At 32.1% G+C, this 27,570-nt stretch overlaps 1 protein-coding gene and 1 long non-coding RNA gene across 4 annotated transcripts in view; one reads left to right on the top strand and one right to left on the bottom strand.

Moving 5' to 3' along the window:
* The window catches only part of LOC105145318 (cell growth regulator with RING finger domain protein 1), a 38,081-nt gene extending 14,340 nt beyond the window's left edge, over positions 1-23,741 (bottom strand). Inside the window, exons 1-3 of one of the 3 annotated variants that reach the window (XM_087414904.1) lie at positions 22,951-23,741; positions 17,505-17,531; positions 11,028-11,185 (exon numbers count right to left, since the gene is read on the bottom strand). In XM_087414904.1, the coding sequence (XP_087271030.1) occupies positions 11,028-11,185; positions 17,505-17,531; positions 22,951-23,048 (283 nt within the window). In that variant the 5' untranslated portion in view covers positions 23,049-23,741. The remainder of the gene's footprint in view (positions 1-11,027; positions 11,186-17,504; positions 17,532-22,950) is intronic. The other 2 variants (XM_087414903.1, XM_011054781.2) reach the window with 2 other exon arrangements.
* A 161-nt stretch (positions 23,742-23,902) lies between these two features.
* LOC147906932 (uncharacterized) lies at positions 23,903-25,444 on the top strand. Its single transcript, XR_015547861.1, has 2 exons — positions 23,903-24,757; positions 24,944-25,444. It is a non-coding gene; the product is annotated as an uncharacterized LOC147906932 (long non-coding RNA).
* The last annotated feature ends 2,126 nt before the right edge of the window (positions 25,445-27,570 follow it).

The following is a 27,570-nucleotide window of genomic DNA, read 5'->3' as shown; positions in this document are numbered from 1 at the left end:
TAAAAGTACTGCTATTATTAAAAAATAGTGAAAATATTTGCATTTTTGAACCAGAGTGACAGATTTTCACTCTTTCAGAGTGAGACTTACTCCAAGTGAAAGAAACTTCACACCTTTTTTAGAGTGAATGATCTTAAAAAGAGTGAAATCTCACTTCAAAAGAGTAAAAGTACTGCTATTATTAAAAAATAGTGAAAATATTTGCATTTTTGAACGAGAGTGACAGATTTTCACTTTTTCAGAGTGAGACTTACTCCAAAGGAAAGAAACCTCACACCTTTTTTGGAGTGAATCTTAAAAAGAGTGAAATCTCACTTCGAAAGAGTAAAAATACTGCTATTATTAAAAAATAGTGAAAATATTTGCATTTTTGAACCAGAGTGACAGATTTTCACTCTTTCAGAGTGAGACTTATTTCAAGTGAAAGAAACCTCACACCTTTTTTAGAGTGAATCTTAAAAAGAGTGAAATCTCACTTCGAAAGAGTAAAAGTACTGCTATTATTGTATTAAAAAATAGTGAAAATATTTGTACTTTTGAACCAAAGTAACAGGTTTTCACTCTTTCAGAGTGAGACTTACTCCAAGTGAAAGAAACCTCACACCTTTTTTAGAGTGAATCTTAAAAAGAGTGAAATCTCACTTCGAAAGAGTAAAAGTACTGCTATTATTAAAAAATAGTGAAAATATTTGCATTTTTGAACCAGATTGACAGATTTTCATTCCTTTGAGAAATGAGATTCGCTCCAAAGAAAGAACTTTCACTTCTTTTTGGAATGAATCTTCAATTCCAAAAAAAAGTGAAAATCTGTCAATCTTATTCAAGAGTGCAAATATTGTCACTCCTTTTCAATAGTGGCAGTAATTTTACTCTTTTGGAGTGAGATTTTATCTCAAGAAATTTAGAGAGCGTCTTCGAAGTTCAAAGGCGATTTGTAACCGATATTTTTGCAAAAAATCGATTTTTTTTCGCGTAATGATACGTGTATCGATACGCCTGTCGCACATCCTTACCGGGGTGGCCGGCGCCACAAACAATTAAACGAAAGTGAGAAACAGGGAGGCGCAAATCGGACCCAGTTCGGCCGACTGGATGACCATGGAACATGAAAGTGCGTCCCACATTCGTAATCCGCGATCTGATCTTTCGGACATGCGACATTTTCGAGCTTCTTTTCACGACTGTTGCTGCAACTCGCCTCTACTCTCCCACCTCTTTTATCTTTCCTCTTCGAGATAGAAGAGTCAAGAGATTCAGAATCCTCTGGCCTTGAGATTTATACGGAAACTTAGAATCCGGAAGAAAGGACGTATCTATCTACAAATTAACACGTACTCAGTAAAGGCAAAGGTGATAACGTAGACCTTACTTAAAATTCTATTGTAATTAATATCATCTCTTGTAAATATTTTTAATTTATTTTCAGATAGGTATCGAAGTTGTAAAACAATTATCGCCATGGTTGATGCGATCTTCTTGTTGACAATTAATGTTTAGTTATTACAAGATACATCAAAGTTTTTTTATGTCAACGTGGTTTAACATAGTTTAAATTTCGTAAATAACGAGATAATATCCTAAATTAATTCTTAAGGTATTGTTCTTCTATTTTGAGAAAATAAGTGAACTTGAATAACTACAGCCTTGGCCAAAAATATTAGGCACCTCATTAATCATTATTTAAAGTTTTATAGCTCAAAAATTGATTTATGATATTTGATGTAAATCCCTTTCAAGCACTCTTTAAACTTAATGCCGGTAACTAATAGATAACAATGCAGGTAAAAGAATTTCAGATAAATGAAGAAAATATAGACGTTTAATGTTTTTTATCAAGATTACATTTTCACCAGGATATAATTAAATGTATGTTAATGTTCGGCAAGACACACATTAGAAAACGTTTTTCAATGTGTGTCAAGAATTTTTCTAGTTATTTCAAAATGGTTAAAGTGTCCCTAGAGATATTTGCAAATCAAGGAAAAGATGCTAGTAAACCGATAGTAAATATTCACAAGGACAGGATCAACGCAAAAGTATTGCTAGAAGAATATGTATTTATAAATAGAAACTTCTCAATACATTAAGAATTTTCTATAAAGTCAAGCATGAGAAGTCCAAATAAATCTGAAGAATTCAAATTCTGTAAAAGTATAGATACAAACTCACCTCATCATCACATTCAGATAGTCACATAATGTCTCTTTTAAAGATTTTTCCCATTTTGTAAACTGTCTTCATTATTTTGTAAGTGTTTTACGTTAAACTTACGTTAAATTAATAAATTATCATTTGCGATATCATTAACTTGAATATAAATTAAAAGATTTTTAATTTAAAGATTTTTCCCATTTTGTAAATTGTCTTCATGATTTCATAAGTGTTTTAAACTTAAAGTGTTAAACTTACGTTAATAAATTATCACTTGTGATATCATTAACTTGAATATAATTAAAAAATGAATATTACAAAAGAACAAAATAGGGGAACGACATTACGTTTGTTCTCTAACGTTAACTGCGTATAAATTAAACTTGACAGATAGGATGATATTAAATGCCTCCAAATGTCACGTTCTGCAATTTTCTCGCTACTTCTTTTTTCTTTATTATAAACACGGACAAGATATCGTGGTGCTGACGTATGTAGATTACTTCAGAATAGAGACAATTTAATAATGTTTCTCATTCTTCTCGGAACGCGAAATGTTTAATCTTATTTCAAGGAAGTTTTTAAAAACGGAAAAGAAAGTTAAGAATCATCAATCGTGTTTGCATATTGAAATCTGGTTTCTAACATCCATATGAGTGTAACGTATTTTTCGATAACTGCCATTTAGAGGCTCTACGTAGGAGATGAATCATAAGATTAAAACTTCTAGAGTCTATACATATATTCTTAAAACTAGGATTTAAAGTAGGAGCAAAATTTCGACGGGATGCGTTGATAAGATCTTATACGCCACGAACCATTTCTGTGCATTGCGCCATCTTTAAAATCATGATATCACCAGAACAGGAAATAACTTTGTTGCACTTCTTCATGTTTCCGTAAATTTATTCAAAACTGGATTTCCCAATCACTGAAACACATTTCTGTCGAATAATTGTGTAATGTCGCTCAATATTAACGGAAATCTTCGCTTGGTAAAAGCAAAATATTTCCAAACCCGACAGTTTCATACGCAATCGGGCAGGTAAATATGGAATTGTCAACTTCCGATCTGCCGGTTCAATTGTGAAACTTCGCGCGAGAGTGCAATTAGGCTAAAATTGCCGAAATCGTTTTCACTTTCCACATAAAGGTTTATATCTCAGAAATTATGAAGAATATTTTTAAGTTTTTTACAACATCATAAACTACGTTTTCCCTTTCTCTGTTTAAAACTTTTACAGTGAATTGTCACTATGAAGAGTAAAATTTCACTCTCGAATATTGAAAATTGAGCTACCCTTTTTCAAAACTGGTTCAATTTTGTTCTTTAAAGTGAAATTCCAACTCCAAAAAATTTAGAGAATATACGTAATTTTTTCATAATTTTTTTGCGTTATTATATTTTAAATGAGAATTGTTAACAAAGGAATTTAGGAAATTCGTGGCTAAATCGCACAATCATTAAAATCATTTGCAGGATTATTGACTTTCCTCATTTAAAAAACGTTATAATAATGCAAAAATAATTATATTAGGTCATTTAAAAAGTATCCGCGGTTTTTTGTTCAATTTTTGAATGAAAAAACCGCGGATACTTTTTAAATGACCCAATATAAGAAAGGGAAAAGATTGCATTTTAGTGCAATTAACTTTAACTTCGATGTACTTACTTCTGATCATTTTCTAGTTCTAAGAACCAGAAAAATATAAAAAATAAAAAATAAGTTAAACAACATTAACATCGTGTGATCGTTCCTGATGCATCAGTCTCGTTTTCTCTCTATTGTTGCGCAAACCCTTCTTACACGGGAAGAACGGAATTGTGTGTCACGTGAATTTCAATGTCGCATTCTTTTTGTTTCGCGAATGACTCATGACGTCCAAAATCGGCCATCAACCGATTAACTTAAGAAGTATCGAGGTAACCACTCACTCGAACGATTATTTACTCTTTTTTTTAGATATCCACTTTCTTCTTACTATCTACAACTACAGCTTTTGTACTATTTACTATTATCTTCATCGCGCGATAATGACAAAGTAATATAAAACGCTATCGTGATCTGGTCACACGATGATGTAAGAAAAAAATGCAGTAAAATTATTGCACGCAAGAGTATTTTATTGTCTCACAGAAATGGCCACAACAAATCGCAATAGAATTTTATGATATATCTATTAAGCATATCTCGTTAGTCACTCGAGGCAATTTATCACAAATGTCATCGATAGTGTTTTTTTTCCAATTGCGATAATGTTAGCATAAAATGACGAAGGAATTAGAAAGAGAAATACCGTCGAATTAAAGTACCATTACGATCGCCATTGCGTTTTAAAATATTATATGCTGAAAAAATGTCTGGTTGGAAATGAATGAATCAATATATACATATCGATTCCGATTATATAAATCAGAATTCCGATCGTAATTGGACATTTGGGTTATCTCGACTAGAATTCGGATTTATATGCAATCAGAATCTACATTAATTCATTCATTTTTAACCTGAAATTTTTCCAGTATATACTGGAGAGAAAAATATACTAAATTTTAATTACTTTGTTTGAATAGCGCCAGTTGAATATTTATTAAATGTAAACATATTTATATTCATTTATGAAGTAATATTTTTTGCGATAAATTATTTATAAGTTTCTAAGATAAATTATTTATCTAAGATACTTATTAGCATCATTAAATGAATGATCAATTTAAGATGTTAATTTCAACTTTAGTTGTGATTGCATTTCAAGTCCGATAAACCGTATTTATCGATTTATAAAACTGAGATAATACATATATTTGCATTTATTTAGTATTATTAAATACTAAGACTCGCTTTGACCGAAAACAGAATTATTTCTATTAATTGATTTATTCTCATCATTATTCTTATATAATTTCGATTTATAATTGTTCATATATTATTTATTTAGTACAAGAGCCATTAATTTGATTTAACTGTTACACTTTTTATTTAGCAAATATTTATTTACCATAAATAAATGTTATATTATTATTTAAACAATTATTTATTAAGCAAAAATTTAAAAGAAAAACGGTCAGAAAGGAGCAATATTAGATGTAATTCCGAAATCTATCCGAAAATTATTTTATATAACAAGTGAGAGGGAAACAACGATTAAGCCAATAATTGTAATAAGAGATGTCAAACGTTAACAACTTGTAGTATACATAAATAAGTAAAAAACGTGAATACATCGATTATTACGATAAAAATTAATTCATCGGTCAGAGAACCGTGTTAAGTCCATAGAAAAAAATGTAGAGTCCGTTGAAATCGAATGTTAAAAACTTAAGTGTTGAATGAGATGTCTACACAAGAATTCTCTATTAAAATTGAGTACATTTTTCCCTCAGTGTAAACGTGCATTGTAATCCCTTTACTGAAAAAGCAATTTTGCTGAAGAATCTAAAAATTTGATAGATACAGACCTGAAGATAATTTTGCAGAAAATCTTAAGTATATACTGAAAACATTTTGACATTCTTGCAACCAATTTCGTCGTCATACTTAAACTATTTTTCCGAGCTGTATTTAGCTAAACTTTTAGATTCTTCGGCAAAATTGCTCTTCCAATGTTTCTTTCCGTTCCGTTCCGTTCCGCATTAACGATGCAAATAGACCGCGTTACGCCGTAATAATACGCGTATAATAATGTACAAATCTAACTTTCCCGATCAGGCGTCGCGTTAATTAGCGCGCGCAAACATGCAATTCGAATGCGAGGCGCGAATGATTTACGCGATCGGCAGGCACGAGTCCGTCAATCGCGTAAATTTCGAGCACCCGCGAATCTGTCCCCCAGTGATTTTTGCGCAAGACTGGAAGAGGATGGCTTTAATGTCAATGTTAACACCGGCGAGCACCGGTTTGTTTCATAAATAACGGCGGCAATGGACGAAATCGCGAGTGACCGATCCGTTTCGGATCTCGATCTCGGGGGGAAGGGGGGAGGGAGGAGGGGGGGAATATCGGGAGACACGGCACGAGGAACGCTCGCTCGTTCGCTCGCGCGAATTGCGAAAGGCGGCAATCGCGATTGGATCATGCGCGCGCACGAGAGGACATCTTGGGGGCCCGCAATTGCGACACGCGCACGCAATTACGCAACTTGCGTAACCTGCGCTGCAAGCCGGCGACTCGGTCTCGAGGAACGTGCCCGTATATTCGCCATGTCGAGCAGGGGGGGAGAGACTGGCCGGTATACCAATTCATCTGAAAAGGTGGGATATCTAGTACTCGTGTCTGTACCAATAATATGCACTGTTAAAATGTGCAGAAAAAATAAAATAAAATTCAATATGTACTTTTAAGTTTTACACAAAAATAAGTTAAATTTAATCACCGAGAAAAATGATCTGATTGAATTAAGTAATTCTAAGACAGTAGATATGTAGGTATTCCTATCCACCATTTTGACTTTACTTGATTGTTATGGTACGATTAGTGACAGAAGTAAATGTAAAAAGAGCCCGCTCACCTGAAATTTTAATAAAAATATATTTCGAATCGATTTAATATTTCGATTCGCGGAACAGAGCGATACTTTTTTCTTGTCAAATCTTTATTTTTGCGCAAAAAACGCATCGATTCAATGTATTTTTATCAAAATTTGGGCTCTTCTTAACATTTATCTTTGTCACTAAACGTAACCTATTAATCAAGAGGAACCAAGATGGCGGATAGAAATACCTATATATCTAGTGTCTTAGTAATTCTGGTGGAAAATGAACGAATCAAAATTTTCTGATTAAATCTACTAGTTAAGCTAACTGTATAACTATATAATTATTGTGATACAAATAAGAATTCTAGTAGATTTTATCACAAATATTGTATCAACCAGAATTCGGGTTATCTCAATCAGAATTCTAATAAATTTTTTAAAACCAAAAAATTCATCCATTTTCAACCAGAAATTTCAGTGATTTAATGACATTACATGTAAGTATATTTATGCTCATATGTATGAAATTTAGTGTACTTTTCATAAAATTTAGTACATTTTCCATTAAATTCTGTACAGATTTGCATGAAACTTCATGAATGTTAAATTTTTGTTTTTGAAATATTTATGGTGTGTGTGTGTGTGTGTGTGTGTGTGTGTGTTTTAAAACGATTTAATAATTTAAATAAAATTGATAATAGTATATAACAATAATAACTTCAATGGAGTGCAAGTAATAAGAAATAAACATTTTGTATGTATGTATTACGTTTTTCATAGAATATGGAAATTTTACTTTACTGAATATGGAAACTTGAAACATTTGAAAGTTACCCATCCCCAGTCGCCTCTTTGAAAAAATTCCAAAAATTAAATTGTGATTCCTGAGATATATTATGACGTATATGACATATATTAGTTTATATAACTTTATTTGTGCCACCCTGTATATATGCATGTGTTCTTTAATTTAATATAAAAATCGATTACTGCAAAATGGTACGAAATACCGATAATTTTTTGGAATTATGATTTTGTAATATTTTTTCTTTTCTTTCTTCTTCTTTTATAACTTTAGACATTGCTCAATTATAATTTCTAAATGTATGCAAGTCATTATTATGATTCTGATTAACATTATTATTACTATTATCAAATACTATTATTTCTCCTCTCGAGAGAAATGTTGCTAAATCAATCGAATTTGCAGCATATTTCTGATGCATCTCTAACAGAAGAAATCATACGAAGAAAAATTATTTCTCGTAATTCCTTTCAGTGAGAAACACACATTGAAAATACACTTCGAATCTGTCTTATTTTGTAATCGGTCAATTCAATGACATAATAACAGTAATATCGAGATAATATCGCAAGTTTTAATATTTTATAATCAAAGGTTTTATATTACGATTTAAAAAAAGACAGTGACGCACAATTGCGGCTGAAATTACTTCGGTATTCGTATCTCAGATACCGGTTTTCGTTCACACTTCACTCTTATCGTAATGCATGTATTTGTAGTACATTACTTTACATATATCACAAAAAAATCTCAAAAATAAATGCACGCGTTTATTGATAAAAGTATACATACGGATCACTCACTCGAAACGGAATCGATAACTTTGTTTATTTATACAATATATATATATATATCTACATTTGTGTGCTTTAAACACTGAATATCGATGCTTCTACAGAATATATCAAGCTTCGTCTTATACGAATCAAGGGCGATCAACGTTTTCGTATTCTGCTCTCGTGAGTGACCGTGAGGGTTACACGAAGTGTTCTTTCCGACAGTCTCAGGTTTCCGTTTTTTTTTTTTTTCTTTTTTTTTTTTTTTTTTTTACAACTCCGCATAATTTGATTCAGAGCGTTGCACAATAAGATCCAGTAAATTCCACTAGTATTAATCCCAAATTAACTCTATCAATACAATTTGACCTAAATTGTTATTCCTTTCATTTTTCAATACAAAGAAGGACGAAAGAGAAAGGGACAAAAAATTAAGATCTTGCAACTCGGGCGAAGGAAAGGATGCATTAATGGAAAGCTGTGTTTCGAAATGCGAATATTTCGAATATTTTATATACAAGAAAAGAACGATTTTGTTAAAGTATTTCAAAATTTGCTGAAATATTTCGAAAGGTAGATACAGATCTAAAAATAATTTCGTTCGACCGTCAAAATAATTATGTAAGGAAATTCAAGCGTAATGAGCAATGCTGTAAAAAGTTCTGATGTTCTAACAACCAGTTCGTCTTACATAATTATCTTCATAAATCTAAATTATTTTTAGATTTGCATCTAGTTAAACCTTTAAATGCTTCAGCAAAACCGTTCTTTTCGTATACACTCAGAAAAATATTTTAAAATATATCTATTATAAATTTTAGAAAAACTTTATTTTGTATTCAAAATATATAAGAATTTATTTATTTATTTTTTTTAATGTTATAAAATTGATCGGAGAAGCAATTTTATACATATATAATAAGCAAATCGAATTTGTTTTAATTTAATAATTTTAATCAAGGTATTAAATTTAGTAGGCTTATATTTTGAATACTTCTAATAAATTTATAATAGATTTTTTACATGCACATACTGATAAAAAATGATGCTACATCAACAGCATTATTGAAAATAATTTTGTTAATGCAACAACACTATTAATAATGAAACCAACACGCCATGTTCTTGATTTATAATTAATTAAATTTAATAAAACTATATTTGTTTCATTAATACCATCCTCCTAGATTATCTCCAATTAAAATAACGGCGTATATTTTTCTGTGTATAGAAATGATAAAAAATAATTCAAATTAGGTATAACCTGACTATCCTACTACAAACTTAACAGTATTCTTAGTATATCTCAGGTATAATTCTATAAATACACAATTGAATTGAATTAAATATCCCGGATCGAGCAGAAAGTGGCTAAAAACGCATAGTGCCAAGATATTTCTGACGCCAATTATGCAACAGTATTCCTTTGGTCAGAAGAAGAAGAAGAAGAAGGAAAAATTCGAGAGAACAGGGGATCGAGAACGGGGCGGGCTCTCCTCGGTAAAGGACGCGATTAATAACAGCCGATAAAAGTCAAGCCACTCGCAGTGACCCGACTGCGACAACGGTGCGGTCAAGGTGGCGCGTTTCGTAATTCAGCGCCGGTGCGCCTCCGCCGTCGCTGTCCTGGCTTCACCTGGCATGCCAATTACACCCAACGCTCTCGTCTTTTTCTCGCGCACTATCGAGATAACCCACTTTCCGACCGGGCCGAAGAACTCGCTATTCCGTCGTCTCTTCGTGGTCTCTTTCCAACTCGCGATCTGTACAGCCGGACTCGCCCGCGGTCGCCCGCATCCACCAACCTTCACCTATGCCGAAAGAGAATTTATTCTTTTGCTAAAAATTTCCTAGCCTCTCATTGCCCAATTATAGAGAGTTAAGATTTTTTTTATTTATTTTCGCCGTCACGCCATGATTGCGCAATGTGACGAAATATCGTGCGTATGAAGGATCGTGGCGAATAAGATTTGGAAACGCGAGTGTTATGATAGCAGAACGATTTCCCTTTTTAACGCAGAATGCGGAACAAAAACTCTTTTTCGGAGTTTATTATCCGACGACGCTTTGTGATTTTTACATAGTTGTCACAAATTCCTGAAAGAGAAGCTCCAAGTAACTTTCTCTGATATTCAGATACAATTTCACGATTTTCCCTGCTTTTAATAATATTTTGACATTTTTTTGTACTTTCATCTTGATTTGGAAATATTTTCTTGAGGAAGCAATTAAATGTGCCAATATATACATATTAGGTGTTGGAATTAATTCGTAGCGTTTTACAAGTGATGGGAAGTACTTTCATTAATGTATTTTTTAATGCTCATGTGAAATAAATAACATTCTTTCATTAAAAAACGCTACGAATTAATTCCAACACCTAACAATTTAAACTTTTTTGAAGCTAAGAATGAAAATTTTGCAGCTCGATTTCCAATTTTATGGCAAGTCTGTGTTAAATTTTCTTTCAATGCTTCCTAGAGAGAGATATACCGGCAGAAGAGAGCAAAGTGGAAATCGAGTTTCTCATTTCCTCGTCACATATATAATATATTTTTTCACCTGTAAACGTCGCTCTTCCTATACGTCTCCAGGTTTCCAGGCGAAACGTGAGTCGCCGTAACATTAAGAAAACACAAGCATAAGAAATCTGTTACAAGAGGTAGAGATCTTGCGACACGCCGCGCTAAGCAAACAGTTATAAATCACGAGGTAGAGTCTTGCTGCGGTTGACCCAGCCGAGGACTCATAACGCGCGAGGACATGGAGGATCAGACTCGGAGTGACGTGTAAAGAGGCGTAAAAGGCGGAGGACTTACCAGCGTACGTGCTCTTGAAGCTCTCATGAAGCTTGAAGGTGAAGGGAATGTGGACCTTCATCATCTCCATTTGCGGTATGCGCGGCGAATGCGTTATCACGCCGCTGCCGCCGCCGAACATCAAGTCGTCGCCGTGGACACGTAGTACCATCATGTTCCTGCGATCAGACAGAATACACGTCTTTCAGATTTCGGCAATTCGCCGCAGCAATTCGAGCTATTCATCGACGACCGACGAGCCGGTTATCAATGATGTGCATTATCGAATAATTTCGTATAATTACGCTGCGATAATTATGGGCAATTTAAGCTGTTTATTGTTTCAATCCGAGAAATCGTTACACGCTTGAATGCTAATTATATTTATAAATCCAAGAATGAGGAAATGTTATGAGATATTTTTTTTTCTTCTATTTTTAGAACCTTCGAATGAATCAGTGGGGCATATTAATCAATTTATCGTTATCGTCATACCAAAAAAAATCGTTAAAGACTTTGGCGGATAGTTATTTGTAAATCTAAGAATGATGGAATATTCCAAGAAGGTCAGGCGTCATTCTTATTATTTTTAGAAAATCAATTCCAAGTTTTTCAAATTTTTCCCATTTTTTCAGGTACTCTCTAAATCTGAAACAGTGAATAAAATGTGAGAAATCTCTGACCTATCTAATCTTTATTATGTGATCTAACTAATCTTGTTTTAGTGAATAAATTCAGTGAATGTAATATTAGGAAATTGAAATTAACATGCAAATATCAGTATTTTAATATATAATGCTCAAATATTCTTCCTTTTTTAATTAAACTTCATTAATTATTCAGAGCCAAGTATGTCACTGGATTAATTAATGACTATCCAATTCAGATTTAGAGACTACCAATAAATATCCTGGTTTATTTTAATCTCCGAGATTGTATCTATTAATAGCAAAGAAACCAAAATTAATATTGCAGAAATTATTGCTCGTTCTGATAATCGCAGCAAAAAATAATTCTTACTTCTGATTAAAAATGCTAAAGAGCTAGCAGAAAAATGCAAAAACTCTTCGCGAATAGAATCCCCAAGACCGTCAGCCTCTGCCAATATAAATCAATCGAGGAATGGTGAAAAGAAATCAGATATGCATGAAAGCGGTTCATCGAAAGTTGCTAATTTCAGAATTAAGATGATCAGCAGAATCGGATATGCGATGATTAACTATAGCGGTCAACATTTAATTTCTTGCTACAGAATAGGGACGATGACGACGGAACGCAAATAACTGACACGGAATAATAAAAATTAAAATGATCATTTACAGTTAAACGATGGCGATTAACATGCAGACGACTAACTGTTGCTACCGAGTCGGGTTCGAAACCAAGTCTGAAACCAGGCTGTCAATGACCTTGCGGCCTTGAGACCCAAAGGAACTCTATTACGACAAAAGTAATTCGGTGAAGCGGATCAGAGGAAGACAGTTGTACGATTAGAAAGACAAATTCGGAGTTATGAGGCACTTCATACCCGTTTAATCCCACCAATGTAGATTAACTTTAATCCTCGATTGCAGGACCTGGTCATTTGATCAAATTCAGACTGGTTGCTAGAATAAAAACATTTTTTGTTGCGCGGTTCATCATTTTTTTTAATTTCCAACAAATTTATTTTCAGATCTAAATCCAGTAAAAGTTTAGATCTTTCGGCAAAATCCTTTTGTCCCTGCATGGAAAAATATATTAGGTGCGCAACTAAGTTCTCGCTGTTATTTTGATGGCATTTTCATCAAAATAACAGCGAGAACTTAGTTGCGCATCTAATATTTTGCTGAGCGATCCAAAGTTTTAGATTGAAATCTATTATTTCCTGTTCCATTTCAACAGTGTCTCAGACTTCAACTTACACTTAATCTTCCTCTAATTCTTAGAAGTAGAAAAAGATGCAGAGTAAGTTGGACGAAACTAAAGTTAATTTATATTGGCAAAAGTAGACATCTCAGAATTGTGAATGTAACACCTCGTCCCGTAATACGTCATAATAATCAAGGATAAAAAATATTTAATATCCATATATAAAGAAGAATTAAGAATAAGAAACGGGTTTTTCAGCTTTGCATGCCGAAGGTTAAATTTCATTCATTAATAATTCTTCCTATTCATCCATATATCATTTTTGTTCCATAGAAAGAAAATTTACATCACAGTTCTAATCAACGTCAAAGCCGATGTGTTAAAATTGTAATTTTGCATTGATTTTCTCTACAATTTCGTAAATCTACCATGACACGAGTGATCGCGAGCATTTCGTGAAACAGCTTTCATAAAAAAATCACATTAATTTAACGTTAATTAATGACACGTAAAGTATCCTTGACGACTGATAATTTCCCCGTTTTATTACACGAAAAATTACTGATGGCCTCGCGGCTATTAAAAGAAATATTTTGATGAAGCATTCGACATCTCAAATTATGAATTTCGAAGATTCGCAATTCAAGGCAAGATTCGAGTCGTAAAATTCAGCCGAAACAGCAAAATGTGAGAATAAATGTGAAACGCATTTATCGGATACGAAATAAGCGCATGACTTCAGAACCTGCAGAAGAACCTCATCCCGATTCAACAAGAATCGTGATAATCGCGATGATTCGCGAAAGTCGAGAAGGAGGAAGGAGAGCGCGAGATGACGTACAAAGCGGTCGACGATGATAACGATGGCAACGTCGATGAGGGAATTTACTGCTCGCGATTGCGAGGAGTTTCACGATTTACAAACAGTGCGACTTAGCTTTCGAGACTCTTTCGTTCCTACTTTCGAGACCCCGAGCACGAAAGTGGCTGCGTCACTCGAGAAAATCAGAGATACTTATCGCTCGTTGTGCCGTTGTCGTCTCTCGTCGTCGTCGTCGTCGTCGTCGTCGTCGTCGTCATCCGGAAGCGCGGAACTTCGCGACTGTTGACTTCAACTAAATTGTCGACTCTCGAAACGTCTCGGCCGTGTCGTCCGTGAGAGAGAGAGAGAGAGAGAGAAATAGAACACACACTCGTGTTCATTTCTATTAATGTGTAGATTAACTTTAATCTCGGTTTGATCTGCTCTTTATCTTTTTCAAATTTTTAAAAGTACAGACAGAAAAATATCATTCTGTTACTAAGAAAAGTGATTACTCAATTTATTTATTTATTGTTTTCTTTTAAGTAATCTTTAACTGACAATAAGAATATTTTTTGTGTAATATTTATTAATAATCTTATATGATATTTATTGTAAATTTTGGAAAAAAAATCACAATGAGAAAAAGATACTTAAAGATATATTTGTGATAGATATATTTATTATACGGGTGAAATAACATTTTATTCCTATAGCAAATAAGTCATCTATTTTAATTTTTTGCAATTAATGAGATACAGTTCACAGAAATGTATTGTATATTTTGTCATTACAATCAAATTTCGTAAGTAACATTTGCTTCGCAATATTTCGACATTTTTCTCTCAGTGCATTATGTACTGATGGTGTAATGAAATTACATTATTATAGGAATGTTTGTCTTATTCCGCGCGAAATGAAATTCCAGACTGTGTTAAACTTCGAAATTTCTCGAAAGATAAGGCAGGAGAAGAGAAAGAAGAATCAATCTTCTTTACTCAAAACAAGAATTTATTTTTTTTTAAAGAAGCGATTTTATATAACAAGCAAATGGAATTTGCTTTAATTTAATAATCTTAATTGAAGTATTAAACCTATTAAACTTCAAAATATATTTTGAATAAATTTATGCTTGTGATGAATTTCACTGAAAAAAAGTATCGTATTTGTAACTATAATTGCATAGTAAAATAATTATGGTTAGGAGCATCATTTTTATAGTTATTATTGCTATAATGTTAATAACAATAACTTTATATATATATATATATATATTGTAGTTTCATGAACCGTACAAAAATTGTACTATAAATTGTGATAATTTCAAATATTAATATAGTAAAATATAAAATTTTTATGTGATAATTGCAATCATAATTATAATGAATATAACCATTTTTTCAATATTCAATTACTATTGGTAACAATATATAAAAAATATATTTTTAAAAATGGAAAAATCTGCTGTCATTTTCAAATAATGTAACTATATTAATAGCACATTTAACTGTATTTCTAGCTACAAATTTAATTGGTCAAATTTACTATACATATAAAAATTAAAAAGAAAATTAATAGTCAAAGTAAATTATAAAAATTAAAAAGAAAATAATTGTGAAAGTAATTATTTGCACTAAATGTTTGGCAATACTATACACGGAAAAAACAGATTTGATTGAATTAAGTGAAATTGTGATGGAAAATATGAAAGACCCAAAATTCTAGTTGAGTTACTAAATTTTTGGTTAAATCTATCAGATTTCTGATTAAAATAACCAATTTCAAAATCTACCAGAATTCTAGTTGAAATAACTATTAGGTGTTGGAATTAATTCGTAGCGTTTTACAAGTGATGGGAAGTACTTTCATTAATGTATTTTTTAATGCTCATGTGAAATAAATAACATTCTTTCATTAAAAAACGCTACGAATTAATTCCAACACCTAATAGAATCTAACCTTCTATCAATCTAAATTTAACCAGAAATCTAATAAGCCTAACTAGAATTTTGGATCGTTCACCACAATTCCAGTTAATTCAACCAAATATTTTTTTCCGTGTAGCAATAGTATATTTGACCATAGTTACATAAATAATAATTTAACATTTCCCTTAAAAAAAAAACTACAGGAATAAGAATTATATTACAGTCAAAGCCGGTCACACATGCTAAAAATAAAACACGCAACACTCAGATCGCAACGAGACGAAACATGCCACGGTCGGACGATCTCTCGAGACTGAGGACAATCGCTTTGTAATTATCATTTCCTAACTATTAATAAATACCAGGGTATTATTTCGTTTCTTTTTTTATGTAAACTCCTCAAATATTATAATAATAATATGGCAGCAGAGCCATGAAATTAAGAATGGTTACAGTAGAAAGTGTAAGTAACGTTGACAATGTCTCGATCACGAGCGATTAGCTCAGCGTAAATGTAGGCTACCGTTCTAAGGATCATAGGTCGTAGATCGCAGGTCGTTTTTTAATAATTACTTATAGTTAATAAGATAGAATATAGGTATGCAAAACAGTAAATAATAAATTGAAATGGAAAAATAAAAATAATAACAAAATTTTTTTTTCCATTAGGATATAACCGGATAAATTTTTTTATTACATAAAAAGAATTGTTTGATCACAATTATCAAATTATTTCGTTTAAAATAATAATAATTTAATTAATAATTTAGTTATATTTGTCATATGATTTCGCAATAATCATCTACTAATAGTCTACTTTGCTACCAATTTCCAAATCTTAGTAGTAATAGATGTATGATTCTATGTACTTTTAATTATGTTTGTTACAATATTTTATACTACAATTTACTACTATATTCAAATATGATTTATGTGTAAGATAACCATACAATGTAATTGAATAAATATACATATTATCGTCGTTGTGATCATAATGTAGTGTACAGGTTACTATAATTCATATAGTCAAAACAGTTATAAATTTATGTCCCAAAAAATGACTATAAATTATAGTTAAATTATGTTTATTCCAACCATTTTTTTCTCAGTGTTATGACAGATTTATGAATATATGAACAGGATATACGAACGTTTGAAATACTTTATTAAAAAAATGTACTAAATTTTAATAAATCATTTGTTTGAATAGTGCCAATTAAATAATTACTAACAAATACAAAGATATATATTTATTTGATACAAGAACCATTAATTTAACTACCATTTCTTTTTCGGATAAATATTTATTTACTGTAAGTAAATGTTTAGTTGACACTATTTAAATAAATATTTATTAAAATTTAGTATATATATCATAAGTATATCTATATAATATATATATATATATTATATATATATATATTAGTATATATATTCATTCTCGGTATGTTGAAACAAATAATTATTTATTTGCGTATATTGTATATTATATATATATACTATATATTTTTCTGTATATAGAAATTTTTTTCTGTATATAGAAAAAGACAACAAGTAAGTCAAACCGAGATTAAAATTAATCTATTAGGTGCGCAACTAAGTTCTCGCTGTTATTTTGATGGCATTTCCATCAAAATAACAGCGAGAACTTAGTTGCGCATCTAATATATCGGTAGAAACAAAAGATTGATCTTCCCTTCTTTCCTGCTTCGTCTTTCGAAAAATTTCGAAGTTTACAAACACAGCCTGGAATTTCGTTTTGCGCGGAATAAGATACACGTTCCTATATTACACGTAATTTCATTATGCCACCAGTACCAGTTATCATTTTGATAAAAAACTTAGTATCCGAGGTGAAAGAGGAGCTTGTTGTTAGTGTTTCGTGTTTTCCGCGAGGATCAACCGTTCAAGACATACCTAATTTCGTGCAGCGCTTTGAAGCTTCTATCAAAGATAAAAATAATAATTTTGAATATTAATTATTATTTTTGATATTTAATAAAGTATAACTAAAGCTTAAGTATAATTAATGCCTAATTAAAAACTGCAGGCAATAGGAACAGGAAATAACATGATACTTTCCAATAAGAAACACAGCGTAACATAAAAATCATTCCATCTTTGTTTAACGTTGGCAAACAATAAATCTTACAATGTGTTCACAGAGAAAAAGATTTGTTTGGATTCGAGAGTTTTATTTACATTTGTTTCATTGAAAACAAATTTAATTTTAAATGAAACATATTTTGTTTAATTAAAAAGTTTAGTTTTAATGCATATAATCACATTTTTAATTTGAACATCCATTTGGTTGGACTATTCCAATAAATTTATTTAACTTAAAGAAACTTTTCTCTATGTTCTTTGCTTCCTGTTTTTTTGCTCTTTCCTTTATGCATTTTTTTTCTTTGTGACCGTTTTATTGATAATCGTTTCTTTTATAATATATTCCTTGTTTTTTTTTTTTAAGTTTGTCAACTTTTATCTCATGACAAAAAACGAAGAAATTGAGTAAGAGGCAAAAAGGTAAAAAGTAAAAAGTGATAAAAAGCAAGAAACAGGAGAGAACAAACAGCATATTGTAAATTAGGCTTTAGGTTGTAATGATTCACTGTGTCACCTAAGTCTCTTACTGAAAAGCACGTATATAACGTTTAACCACACCAACATTTTTTTAGAATGTACTCATGAAAAATGTATCTAACACTTGAAGTGAGACGCTATCGCGTCACTTGATCAAACATCGAATATGTTTCCGCACTCCCTAGAACCACTTCGACCAACTCCGATTAACTTTAATCGACAGTTAGTTTGACCAATTGCATTTGTTATTTTACTTATTGATGCGATTGGCCAATTTCAATGAACTCGGAGTTAGTCGAGATGGCACTTGTTTTTCATCTCTTTCCAATCTTCTAGAATTGGAAAGGACAATGAATAAGTTGAACCTCGGTTAAAAGTTAACCTTGAGTTATTGGAACTGGGCCTAAGTCTAATTCTACTCTTGTCACTTATCTTATTGACCAAAAAGATGAGAGACAGACAGAAAGAAACAGGAAACAAAGAGCACATTGTAGAATTAGCCTAAGTCTTTCACGTTCCGTTTAGTCGCAAGTTTTCCTGGTCGGATTTCGACTGTCCTGTCACAAGCAATTAACGACGTCATGGTCGTTGCCTTGCGTTCCAATTCGTATCGAATCTCGTATCTCTTCTTTTGTCATCGATCACCGATAGTAATCCAAGACATAACTATATGACGTCATTTATCGCTTCCGGAGCTATCCCGAGGTGGCAGTTAGGGAAGGTCCGTTGAATATTACCTAACAGCACGGCCTGCGAAAAAACTCATTTCAGATCATAGCGTTTGGCAAAAAACCTTTTTCTTATGCCTTTTAACCTTTTTTTATTTACATTTATTCTTCGGAATAAATCTCGAATAAAATTAATACAAAATAATTTTTTCAAAAATATAATGTTTCAATCACGATTTTATACGAATTTATTATGAAGTGGTTTCTGTAAACCTTTCCCATTTGATAACGTTAAAAACGTCATAAAACCTGTAATATCTTGTATAATAATGCAATATATAATATAAAATGCATTGCGATACGCTCGTAATCAATCTTTCTTTATTCCAAGGAAAAAAAATATGGTTGCATAAATTAAAAATCTGAAAAAATTCGATAAAAAACTACAAATCATATAGTTAAATTTACAGTTAAATTAATAATATTCAAGGTGCGATAATTCAACGATATAAATAGAATAGGAAGATCGCTGTTCCTAGCAACCTTATATTATTAGTTCAATGTAAATAAACGTAATAATACGACGATAGTGAGAGAAGACGCTATTTAAATTTCAGTATCGTGAAAGAGAAAGTAAGTTGACAAGTAATAACTATTAATTATTAATTATAAATTGACATAATTGTCCCAATTACTGTGCCTGTCCCTATTAGTGTACTTTTGTATTTCGATAAGTCATAAAGAAAACTAGCACAAATAAATAAGAACAAATATTTTTTCTTGTTAAGTTAAATTATTAATGCATACGATACCGAAGATAATATTTTATTTTTTGAGTATTAAAGTATTTTAAATATTTTTCAAAAGATATGAAGAATTTATGTGAATCCAGTGAATACGTACAAGATTTCAAGCTTGTCCCTATTAATGTGCCTTATATTGAAGCTATGTTGTGTTATAAGTGTATATTGAAATAAATTGAAATAATGATTTATGTAATATTAACTTAAACAATTAGTTTAAATTTATTACCTGTTTTAGTAATTATATATTAAAATGAGTCAAATGAGGATAGGCATACAAATTGGGAGCACATTAATAAGGCCATCGTCGCTTGGAAAACTCACTGATAGGGACAAAAACATGTTTTTTATTTTTATCAAAAACATTATAAAGTATTAACATTTTTTAGATTAAAGAAATATTATAAGAAAAAGAAATAGTTGAAAAACCAATATTGATTGCAAGCAGATAAAATTAAAGCTACAATATTTAATAATTAATTCAGTAATAAGCAAGTTGGCTAAAAGGCACATTAATAGGGATAGTTACCCTATAGTTATATAAAGTTTTCGTTTTGAATTTGTGTAAACAATCCTTTAATTGTCCAGCAAAATCTAGTTAGTCTAGTCAGTTCAAGAATAATTCCAAGTACATTCTAGGTAAAAATTCTGTTTTTCCAGAATTGATCTTATCGATTTGCATAATATTATATGCTTTGTATTTAAACTAGGATTCTATACGAATGAATTAAAACGCTAACAAATTTGGAACGATCTTATGTATTGCTTTATAAATAATATCAAGCAAACATTCCGTCAACGCAAACAATTTTTCTACTATGTTCTATTAAATTCAAGTTTCTCATTTTCTATTGCATCTTTAAGAGAGAATTTAGATACAACTTAGATACAACTTTTCTTCTTATTATTTTTTTCTTTTTTCACGCTCTGATTTTTTTTAGAATGAAAGAATGATAAATTCCAAGCAATCCCTGAAATATCAGAGATTTTCCAGGAATTTTCCAGAACATAAAATTCCAGTATAGTCCAAGGATATTCAAGGACCGCTGGACACCACGAATACTTAATTATCACCCTGTTATCACAATGCTTTTCCTCTTGTAAGATTTTGACAAAATCGTTTGTAGTTAGACTTTTATAAGGTCTTAATCAAGATGCTAAACACGAGAGCGTTAACCTCTAAAGGTGTCCCTCGTCTCGCTCGTCTCCGAGACCAGCGTGACGTCTCGATTGATGCAACCACAAGCCTCGAGGTATCTCGTCCAACAAGCTCCCGTATGACATCACTTGGAAAGGTTTGTTCGTTGCTCCAACGTGCTCCTATCATAGCTCCTACTCACTCCAATGCGCTCGTTTTTAATGCAGTTTTTAATGCGACGAACAAACTTTAAATTTATTTTACAATGTCTCGTTAGGTAATAATAGTTAAAGTGCTTTCAACCTGTCTCCTTTCAAGTTATTATATATAATTCATTTGTTTTCATACTTTTATTCTTTTTATCAATTCCTCTTAATGGCACTTTAATCCTTAAATTTTTTTTTCTTTTTAATCTACAATTTATATAATTGCTTTATTTTATTTATGTCTTGATATTTTATTACATTTGAAATTATTATAAGTTATAATTATAATACAATTTTTTTTATGTTTGAGAGACCTATACTATATGGTTATTATTATTACTAAAATTAATAGTAATAACCATAAAAATGAAGCTTCTAATAATATTTTATCATACAATTATAATCACAAATATATTTTTATTTTCAATGTAGATACATATGAGAGCCAAAATTGAATCTGGAACCTATAGATCATTAATCATTCGTGATTGACCTCCCAAAGATCTATTTCAAGAAAGCAGAAGCAAATAATTTAAAAAATATTGTAATTTACTGTTTTTTAAAAAAGCACTAATTTCGTGTTTGATACATTACTCATTGATTTTGTTTTAAATAAGAATTAATTCGCACTGACGTCAAGCTACACGTCATGTCATCACAGAAAATAAAATTCCTTTAAGCCAACTTGCTGAATTAATTATTACATATATATAGCTTTAATTTTACCTACTTAAAATCGATATTAAGTTTTTCAATTTTTTTTCTTACAATATCTTTTTAATCTGAAAAATGTTAATGTTTTTTAACGTTCTTGATAGATACAAAAAACTGTTTTGCTTTGTATTGGAGCTGAGAGCATTGTGTTACGAGTGTACATTGAAATTATAAATATAATCAAAATAATGGTTTACAATATTAACTTATTTGTTAAACGAATAGCTTACGTTTACTATCTGTTTTAGCAATTATATGTTAAAATGAGTCAAACGCGGATAGCCACATAAATTGAGGACACATTAATAGAGTCATCGCCCCTTGAAAGGCACATCAAGTATGAACAAACTTAAAATCTTACGATATTACTGGACTTACATAAATTACTTATCTCACAAAAAATATTCACTATACTTTAATAATTAAAAAAAAATAAAATATTATCTTTCATCATAAACATTAATAATTTAACTTAATAAAAAAGATATTTTTTATTAAGTGAGTATTTTTATTAAGTTAAAGATATACACAAAATTGTAATTTTTGAACTTCAAAAATATGTAAATATGTTGTGTATAAAAAAAAACACTTTCTTATTTATTTGTGCTGATTTGTGGTCTTTATGGCTTATTTAAGCCTATTCTACAATATGCACTTCTTGCTTTTTATCTCCCTTTGCAACCGCCTTAACAATTGCATTTCTTGCTACTCTTATTTCTCGTTTCTTCCAAAGTTAACTTTAAAGCCTATTATTCTGCAATGTGGTCTTTGTTTTACATTTCTTATTCTTTATCTCTTGCTTTTTTCCCTCGTTGCAACTGTTTTATTGACAATCATATTTCTTGTTCCTTCCGTCAACTTTTATCTCGGGCGATAAAAAACGAAAAATCAGATAACAGACGAAAAGATAAGATGTAAAAAAATGGCAAAAAACAAGAAACATGGAACAAAATGCACATTGTAGAATAGGCTTTAAATACAAAAGCAACATTAATAGGGACAATTACTCTAAAGACTGGCTTCCTCGGCCCGATACGAACCACCTTCGCGATTCGTCTGTTATCTCTAGCTGCATCTATACGTACGCATTGCACATACCTACGCTGTTCGCGAATGACGCGTATGATATGCGCGTAGGATAGCCGACAAAGCGGCAAGAGACGGACGGACGGATAGATAGATATAGAGAGAGAGAGAGAGAGAGAGAATGACAGGGCTAGTTAGTGGCTCGTACAACGCGGTTTTACGTACCTCATGATAAAGAGGAAGACCCCGCAGAAGCATATCAGCACGGCGAGCACCGAGAATATGTTGGACAGCTCCGCCACGGAGACCAGGATCGCCGTCATCGTGTCGCACGTCCGCGATCCGTCGCCGTCTCCGTCGCCGTCGCCGTCGCCGTCGCGTCCTCCTCAGCACCGGGTGATCCGCCGCCCGTACCCGCACACATGCACGCACACACGCACACGCGGCACCACGACGACGAGGACGAGGACGAGGACGAGGACGAGAACGAGGAGGCTCTCTGTCTCTCCTCACTCTCTCTTTCTCTTTCTCTTTCTCTTCACGCCGCTCGACTGTCAGCTGTCAACCGAAATTCGTATATATATATCTCGTCTGCCTTCTTGTCGTCTCCTCCGTCACGTTCTCTCGGTTCTCCGGCTCGATGATTCGAGGCGCGCTTGACTTCGAGCGCGCCGTCGTCGACACTACCTTCATCGACGTCCCGTGGCTTCGTGCGCGACGCCGTGCAGCGGTTACACGGAGGGCTTTTTATGCGATTACCGCGGCAAACGAAACGCCGCCGGCCGACGTGTCGTGTTCTCTGTCATAGGTCATAGCCGCGACCGTGTCGTGAAAGAAGCTGGAGAGTAACGCGATGTGGGATGTCGTGGAATGGGATTGTAGTCTGACGTGGTCCGTCGTAGACGCGAGAGAGAGAAAGAAAGAGACGGGTAGATTATATGAGCGCCGCGAAAACCGATGGAATGAACGACGCTCACAAACTACTTGACGGGTCGGACAAGACTGACTGCGCGACCGGTGCGACGTGCGCCACTTATACGCGATCATGCGCGCCTATATTCGCGCCGTTCGCTAATACGCACTGCAGCCGCGAGAGCGCGACTGTGTCGCATGACGCGAACAAAATTCCTTCACTATATGTAGACCAATATTCGGCGTAATTGATTTTTATATTTGAGACTGTCCTAAGTACAGTCTTAAGATGTCATAAGTCAATCAAACTTGTATGGTTGTACTAGTATCTTAAAACGTTACTTAAGCTAGTTTTAAAATAAAAACGGATACCTTACAATAGAGAGAGAATGAGATCGCGATTGTATCTTTTCAGATAGCACAGAAAATTTAAAAAAGAATCAAAAAGAATTCAATTGTAATGTTATCAATGTTGAATTCATTTTCAAACGCAAAAAGAAGAAGAATCAAGTTAATTTAAATATGCTTGGTTCCTAAAATAATGGCATGAATATATATAATGAATAGAATATCAGCTTGATCAAAAAGTTTCCGGAAGAGACCACCAGGTGATGCTCGAGTCAGCTGATTTGAGTTCTTTTTTTTGGCTAGGTTGCCACATCTATCATTGACATTTCCATCAAATTTTATCGCCATAGCTTGACATTTGTAAAAATTACGCCGTCTTGAGTACATCTACCTCTGCGCGTGTTTTCGATTTTTTACAGTTTTAAAAATGGAGTTGAATTTACAACAATGAGTTTGCAACAACGAATACCATCCAACAGCCATCGAATTCACCCGATATGGCTCCCTGCGATTTTTTTCTGTTCGATCGAGTCAAAAAACCTGTGGGGAACGCGTTTTAACAGCCGAAAGGAGGTAATGGAAAAATCGAAGACGGCTCTGATGGCTATACCAATAATAGAGTTCCAGAAATGTTTCGAGAACTGGATCAAGCGCTGGCATAAGTGCGTTGCAGTCGCTGGAGAGTACTTTGAAGGGGACAATATCACTTTTGATGAATAAACTTGTATTTTGAATTTTCTGAATGAATTCCGGAAACTTTTTGATCAAGCTAGTATGTAAAAATATCACAACTAAAATATTATACACATCCTAGCACAGAATATTTATGATAAATATTTATTAATATTCATTTTTGGAAATGTTATTTATATAAATATTTCATACACATTTTATATAAAACTTTATTCAAAATATTATTAAAATATAGACTAAATATTTTATGTAATATCCCATACAGCACAGAAGATTGAAGCACTATTGCTGCAATATTGCAATATTGAAGATTGGAATGTAATATTGCAGACATATTACAGAAATGTAAATTAACAATATGCCTGCAAAATATCAATAATATGCTTGTAATATTCCACAAACATTGCAAAACTGTAATTCTTTAATTGTTACAATAATATAAAAATATAAGCTTTTACAATATTTATGTAGTACAGTTTTTTAGATTAACAGTTGTTTTTATGATATAATAATTAATATAATTCATTTTATATTTAAATAAAAAATTTATTGATCTATTATTTGACAGCCATTTCATTAGCTAAGTTTTATATTTATTTTAAATATAAAATCAAAATATTGTATAATATCGAGTTTGGATATAATCATTATCGGATAAGACGATAAGCAATTAAGCTGCTGAAAACCGATTTATCGAAATATTAATTATACGATCGATGATGTATTTATGCCTGATGTGAATGCAAGAATAAACCAGCGCTTGAACTTTATTGATAAATTTCATACCGTCATTTTTTAATCAATTTCAATTGACTCGAAGTGGTTTCGAATTAAAAAAAATCATTCGTGATTTATTTAATCCATGATTAACTTACTAAGCAATTGTATTATTATATTAATGTGGATAATATTTATGTGTAGTTTGTTCGGGCCACACACATACATGCTTTATCCTCACGAATAAATTTATCCTTCAGAATTAATACTATATTTACTGGAATATTTTATGGTTTCATAAAAAATTGCTTTTGAAAAGCACATATCATTAGAAATACGATTTGTAGAAAAATTAAAGTGAAATATATGTATAGAAATAGTTTTTATTTTAGAGTCTTCGTAAAAAATTTATTTTATTCAAATACATTACATTGCAATAAAGCTGGAATGTTTTGTTGCAATAAGCGGACATCTTAACATTGTTAGTGTTTCATCAAGACAAAATTTCTTGTCTTAAAGAGCATTTCTTGTCTTGTCTTGATTTTCAAGAAATTTCGTTTTTCTTGTCTTGACTATTTCTTGACATTGTATTTCTTTTCTTGAATTCAAGAATCTTGAATTTCTTGAAATTTCTTAATTTTTTAAGCAGGGCTTTTGGCTCGTTGACTACGTTGCATCGTAAGAGATAATAAGAAAACATAGGTACAAATTGAATGTCGAATCGCCTCGTAGTTTACTAAGTAGTTTAAATTCACAGTTTAAAAATGTGCCTACTATCTTATGGACAATTCTATTAATAAAAATTAAAAATATTTCTCAAATTATCATTTTTAATATTATGAGGTTACTACCAAATATAACTATTTCAGATTATTAGATTCCTGAGCTTATTAGATATAATTATTATAATTATTATATATTTTAATCATTCTTGATTTAATTGATACTACAAGGTGCGTCCCAAAATTTTCCGAACTTTTGAAATAAAACAACGGTTTACTTTTTTTTTCAAATTCAAATTGTTTATTCAAAGTAGTCCCCGTCGGACTCAATACAACGTTTGGCACGATCTAAAAGCATTTCAAATGAGTGTTTTATGTCGTTCAAAGGCACGTCCTTCAGAATAGTGGTACAAGCCCTTTGGATGTCTTCTACGTCCACATACCGCTTTCCTTTCATGGACAAATGCATTTTGCCGAATAGGTAGAAGTCACAAGGTGCCATATCAGGCGAATACGGGGAATGGTTGATTGTTAAAATGTGATTTTTAGTCAAAAAATCAGTGACAAGTGTCGAACGGTGAGATGGCGCATTATCGTGTAACAAGCGCCAACTTCCTCCTTCGCGATATTCTGGCCGAATACGACGAATGCGGTGCACCAAACGCTTCAAAACGCTTACATAGAATACAGCATTAACTGTTTGGCCTGCTGGAACGAATTCTTTGTGCACAATACCCTTGGAATCATAAAAACAAATGAGCATTGTCTTCACTTTTGACTTCTCTAAACGCGATTTTTTGGGTTTTGGGTCGTTTCGCGCCTTCCATTCCGCGCTTTGACGCTTGGTTTCTGGATCGTATTGAAAACACCACGTCTCGTCACCATAAACTTGTTTCATCAAATTATGGGTTTCGGTAAATGTTTTACCAAGTTTAAAACAAAACTTAATATTGGCTCTTTGTTCGAAGTTCATTCTCGTACCGATGTATACAACATACTGACACTTGAGACGCCATAACTTCGTTTCCACTGAACCAAATGTCATGAAATTTTTACTGGAAGTCAGCTAGGGATGTACCTTTCAAACGCGCAATCGAACACACGGATGGCGCCACCCGACCTATCCCTATTGAAAAAGTTCGGAAAATTTTGGGACGCACCTTGTATTAATAGAAATACGTAAATGTTTATATATAATATATAATGTTTATATATAATATACTTTTGCAAGTAATCTCGCAATATTGATTTTATATGTATTCCTTTAATAAATGTAAAGGTTAATATCTAATACAAGGATAAATGTAAAGGTTAATATCTAATACAAGGATCGGTGAATATAATTTAATTTAGATCAAGGACTTCACTCTTTCATTAATCGATTTACACTCTACTCATATGCTATTTTGCTATTTAGTGAAAAATATATGAAAATATACATTTCTATATTATA

Source organism: Acromyrmex echinatior, chromosome 17, assembly GCF_024713525.1.
Source record: "Acromyrmex echinatior isolate Ae372 chromosome 17, ASM2471352v2, whole genome shotgun sequence".
In the NCBI taxonomy this organism is placed as follows: domain Eukaryota; kingdom Metazoa; phylum Arthropoda; class Insecta; order Hymenoptera; family Formicidae; genus Acromyrmex; species Acromyrmex echinatior.
Note: the sequence above shows the minus strand (reverse complement) of the source record. Positions and strands in the feature narration are given on the sequence as shown.